The 4,756-nt window shown below is 39.5% G+C and overlaps 1 protein-coding gene across 1 annotated transcript in view; it reads left to right on the top strand.

Moving 5' to 3' along the window:
- Nucleotides 1-57: 57 nt before the first annotated feature.
- Nucleotides 58-4,756, top strand: part of LOC111784909 (protein transport protein Sec24-like At3g07100) — a 17,719-nt gene continuing 13,020 nt past the window's right edge. The window contains exons 1-4 of the mRNA XM_023665432.1: nt 58-222; nt 684-1,773; nt 1,846-1,984; nt 2,380-2,570. Coding sequence (XP_023521200.1) covers nt 748-1,773; nt 1,846-1,984; nt 2,380-2,570 — 1,356 coding nt within the window. The 5' untranslated portion in view covers nt 58-222; nt 684-747. The remainder of the gene's footprint in view (nt 223-683; nt 1,774-1,845; nt 1,985-2,379; nt 2,571-4,756) is intronic.

Raw genomic sequence — 4,756 nt, 5'->3', positions numbered from 1 at the left:
AAAAAAAAAAAAAAAAAAAAAAAAAAACCCTAAGAAATTGTGTAATTTGTGTCGTCGTTGGCAATTTCCGAAGCGTTCGAGTTTCGATTAATTTTGGGAATGAATCGGAAGGGAGAGGCGTTGGCTTTCTAAAATCACTCACTTCTTCCGCACTTCCGATCCCTCCACCTCCTTCATCCCCCACTCTGTTCCTCACTGCTCGCAGACCCTCGCACTACACAAGGTAACTCTCTCTACCCCTCTCTCAATCTACGATTCCTCACTTCAATTGCACGCTTCCATGTTGATTGATGCGCCACCACTTGCTTCCGACTCGCTCCGTTCATTACAATTCTGTATTTCACTTCCTAGATCTCTCTTTTCATGACTTCCCCGGAATCCACAATTGGGTGTTGTTCGTTCGTTTTCTTTTTCTTCCAAATCTTAGTTTCCCCCACTGCAATTCTTTGACTTTCCCGGAATCCACAAGATTATGCTTCTTCTGTTTACCAATAACAACGAAGATGGAATCTTGGAGATTCTTCTCGTATTCTTTATGTTTTTTCCCCCCGTCGGTAATTTGAATGTAGTAAGATTTATGTTATGAACGCCCTTAGTATTGCGCATTGTTTGTCAATTCATTTCTCTATTCTCTAAGAATCGTCTTGATTATTATTGTTTTTTTGCTTTTCCCTGTGCTTGACAGGTCTGCGTCATGCTAGCATCCCATTAGCTCAAAGGGTGTGAGAGTGTGCGACGATAGAACCCATGGGGACTGAAAATCCTGCTCAACAGAGTTTTCCTGCTAGACCTGCCGGCACACCTTTTACTGCCACTCAGACCACGTCACCCTTTTCATCCTCTGGTCCTGTTGTTGGATCAGACGCCACTCGTTTTAGACCCGCCTCGCCTGCTATGCCACCATACACAATGCCTTTTCCTCCATCCTCTGCTCCTGCAGTTGGATCAGGGGTCCCTGGGTTTAGACCTATGCAACCAAGTAGGTTTTCTGATCCGTCTGTTCCACCACCACCAACATCAAGCGTTCCAGGAACTACTGAATCTTTCCAGCGTTTCCCAGCTCCACAGTTCACTTCACCATCTCAACCACCTCCTTCGCGAATTCCACCAATGGGGCAAACCCCTGCAGCTTATGCGCCACCTCCTCCAGTTTCCTATCACCCGCATACTCAGATTCCTTCAGTGCCTATGGGATCTCCTCCTCAAAGCTTAGGTCCTCCTCCTGCCCATGTTCAGCAGCCTATGTCAGATCCATCTTTTCCATCAGCAAAGCCTAATTTTCCGCCCTCTTTGCCTGGTTATGTCCATAAGCAGCCTAATGCAGATTTGCAGTCCCAACCTCCTCTTGTTAGTCACCCAGGGCAGTATGTCCCTCCTTCAGCACCTGCTTCCCCTTTCCTTAGTCACCAAGGAGGTTATGTTCCCCCTCCTGCTGCTGCAGCCTCACAAGGTTTGCTGTCTACAGACCAAAAGCACTATCCAGGCACTGGACCGCCTCTTGGTTCCATTCAAGGATTAGCCGAAGATTTCAACTCGCTTTCTATTGGATCTATTCCTGGATCAATTGAAGCAGGAGTCGATCCAAAAGCCCTTCCAAGGCCATTGAATAGTGATGAAGAGCCTAAATTTGTTTCCGAGATGTATCCCATGAACTGCGATCAAAGATATTTACGTTTCACAACCAGTGCTATACCCAGTTCCCAGTCACTAGTCTCAAGGTGGCATTTACCTCTCGGAGCAATTGTTTGTCCACTTGCAGAAGCTCCTATTGGGGTTAGTGTCTGGGTAATATTTTGATTTTTGTGCATGCTAAAGTTACCTTATTAATATTCTCTTAATTTTTAGGAAGAAGTGCCCGTTGTCAATTTTGCTTCAACTGGCGTCATCCGCTGTAGGAGGTGTCGCACTTATGTAAATCCATATGCCACATTCACAGATGCAGGAAGAAAGTGGCGCTGCAACATTTGTTCTTTGCTGAATGATGGTATGAAGAATTATAATTCTCATGGCTCCTGGACACTTGAATTAGAAATTTACCTATTGCAATATGCAGTCACAGTTTGTTATTTGGAAGCGTAGTACATCGGAGGAATATTTTTATGAGTCAAAGTTATGTCCTTTCTTGTGAATTTCTGCCATAGGCTTTATGCTGCATAAAATTTTCTTATTATTTTTTTTTCCTTCTTTTTCTTGGACAAACAATTTGGTGTTACTGTAGAACTTGAGCGTAACATTCACTTCATTTACTGCTTTCGTTTTTTTTTGGAAAGCAGAATATATACCTATTTGTATTATTTTCTGGAAAAATATTTTCATTTCTTTTGTATATCACTATTTCCCCTGTTGGATTATACTCATTTACGTTGATTCCTTATTCAGTTCCAGGAGATTATTTTGCCCATTTGGATGGCACTGGCCAGAGAATTGATTTGGATCAGCGACCCGAGCTCACTAAGGGTAGTGTGGATTTTGTTGCTCCAACCGAGTATATGGTTCGGCCACCTATGCCTCCACTATACTTTTTCCTTATCGATGTTTCTATATCTGCTGTTAGAAGTGGGATGTTAGAGGTAAACATTTCTATACAATTGTTACTATTATTATTATTAGTTTTATTTTCTTCATCTTCTCCTTCTCTTTGTATATTCTCTCTTAAGAATTGTTTTTTCCAAACTAAAAAAATGACCATAGTATGAAATGAAAGGTGGCTTTTAGGTTGATGTGGAAGTTTCTTTGGTGAAAACTTATTGCTGAATATATTGCCGTCCTAACTGGTATTCATACCTTTATTATAACCAACTGAAATGTAAACCAATAACAATTAACGGTCAGTTAACTGTTTAAAAACTAACCAACAACCTAACGACCTACTAACAAGCAACTCATGGTCCTAGAACTCATACTACATCCTTTTTATATTCTATTTTGGTTAATCAAAATTAATGCTTTCAAGGCGCACTCAGGTGATTTGCCTATGGCAAAGGACTGGGAAGTGCATGCCTTTGATTGATATCATAGGTGAGTGCCTCCAAGGTCCTTCACTTGGGCAACATGTTTTTGTTGCTTCATGCCTTAAGGCAATTAAGAGGCCTATAGTCTTAGGGTGGGTCTTAAGCTTTGTTAACACTGACCAAAATTTATTTTTGTTGGGTAAAGAAGACCTTTGAAAGAGATGATCATATAATGCTTAGACATTGAGTTGCTGGGATTTTTTTTTTTTGGGTTAACAAAGAAGAATCTTCTTTTCATTAAAAAATAAAAAATTAATCTTCTTCTCATTAAAAAATAAAAAATAATCTCTTTATTATCAATGTATATTTTTCATTTCTTATATATAATAATCTAGTTTATTCATCAATCTTGGTTAGAATTGCATTTTATTCTTGAAAATTTTGCTGTTTTCTTTTGTTCTCCTCCTTTGCCCGTTTTCTCTAACACTTCTTGTAACGTAGTCTCCTCTTATTTGGCACACTGCCTACCAGTTTCTAGGTTGCCTTGTTATTTAGCCTTATTTATGCCTTGGCCATAGTTGTGACTCATTTAATAGGTAATAGAGTTAGGTAGTTGTTCTCTCATACCAGGCTCTTCGGGTGAAAGTTTGCTCGGGTATGGTTGGACATAGATTCTTGTAGTTAACTTTCTAGCATTTTCCCCTTTTGGTGGGTCATTGTGAGTGGTTAGTATGAGAAGGGCAGAACCTTGCAGTGTTCGTAGTGAGACTCAAGGCTTGGAATCAATTCTCTTTTTTATTTTTATATTATATTTTAACAAAAAAGGAGTCATTCATTGATTTAGTGAAAAGAAACAAAATATTAATGGAGTGAAGAACAAAAAATGGAAATGAGATAAATCTTTGGGGTATGAAAGCACCCTAATTAATAGAGTTCCCAGCAAATCCCTAAGACGAACAGATATGGGCCTCCAATTCAAGGGGCAAAGGGTTGAGATGGTATTTTCTTGTAGAAATGTGAAGCAAAGTTCACAACTTTTGGTACATAATTCACAAGAACATCCCTTTCAAGATTAATTTACCCTTGTGGTATTGTTTTTCATTGGGCATATTCTCGGGTTTTGAGGAGGATTCCCAACTTTGTGGGGCCTCTGTATTGCATCCTCGGGGACGGTGTTGGAGGACCTGGAAAAACATAAGAGAGTTTTAAAAGATATTAAGAAGTTATGGAGGAGGTTTGAGGCATCTCATTTTAATGCCTTTGCTTCAGTCTTATGGAATTGAAAGAGTTCATTAATCTAGCACAGATTAAGGAGAATTACATGAGTACAGACTTTCAAAAAAGTAATTGAGATTTGTGATCTTCAGATGCGTGAAATACCTTCGTCTAGTAGCAATGTAAAGGGTTAAGTGGCCTTACGGTGATCAATCTTACCGCTTCAAAGAGACTTTTGTCCTAAAATCTTAGGGATATGAAGTTTGGTTCTTTCGCAATGAGGTTCTTCACATCTATGTGAAGCTCTAAAGACATTACTTTTGTAAATGTTGAATCAAATGGTCTTTTAGGAAAGCAAATTGAAGATTCTAGAAGTCCCCAAAGGAGGTTATACACTGGATCAAAATTCCCTTCCATATGATCCTTTGAGATTTTTTTGGGCCTCAATGGAGCAAGTTTACATTTATGATGGTTTGAAGGTTTGAAGTAGCTAATGGTAGTGGAAGCCTTATTCATAGCTTCAACATTTGTTTGCAAGCTCTCAATGTCCTTGCGCAACTACTGGATTAGTTCTTAGTTCTTTGTTTTTT

Source organism: Cucurbita pepo, unplaced genomic scaffold (genome assembly GCF_002806865.2).
Source record: "Cucurbita pepo subsp. pepo cultivar mu-cu-16 unplaced genomic scaffold, ASM280686v2 Cp4.1_scaffold000293, whole genome shotgun sequence".
Classification (NCBI taxonomy): Eukaryota; Viridiplantae; Streptophyta; class Magnoliopsida; order Cucurbitales; family Cucurbitaceae; genus Cucurbita; species Cucurbita pepo.
This window is presented reverse-complemented; position numbering and strand designations above follow the sequence as displayed.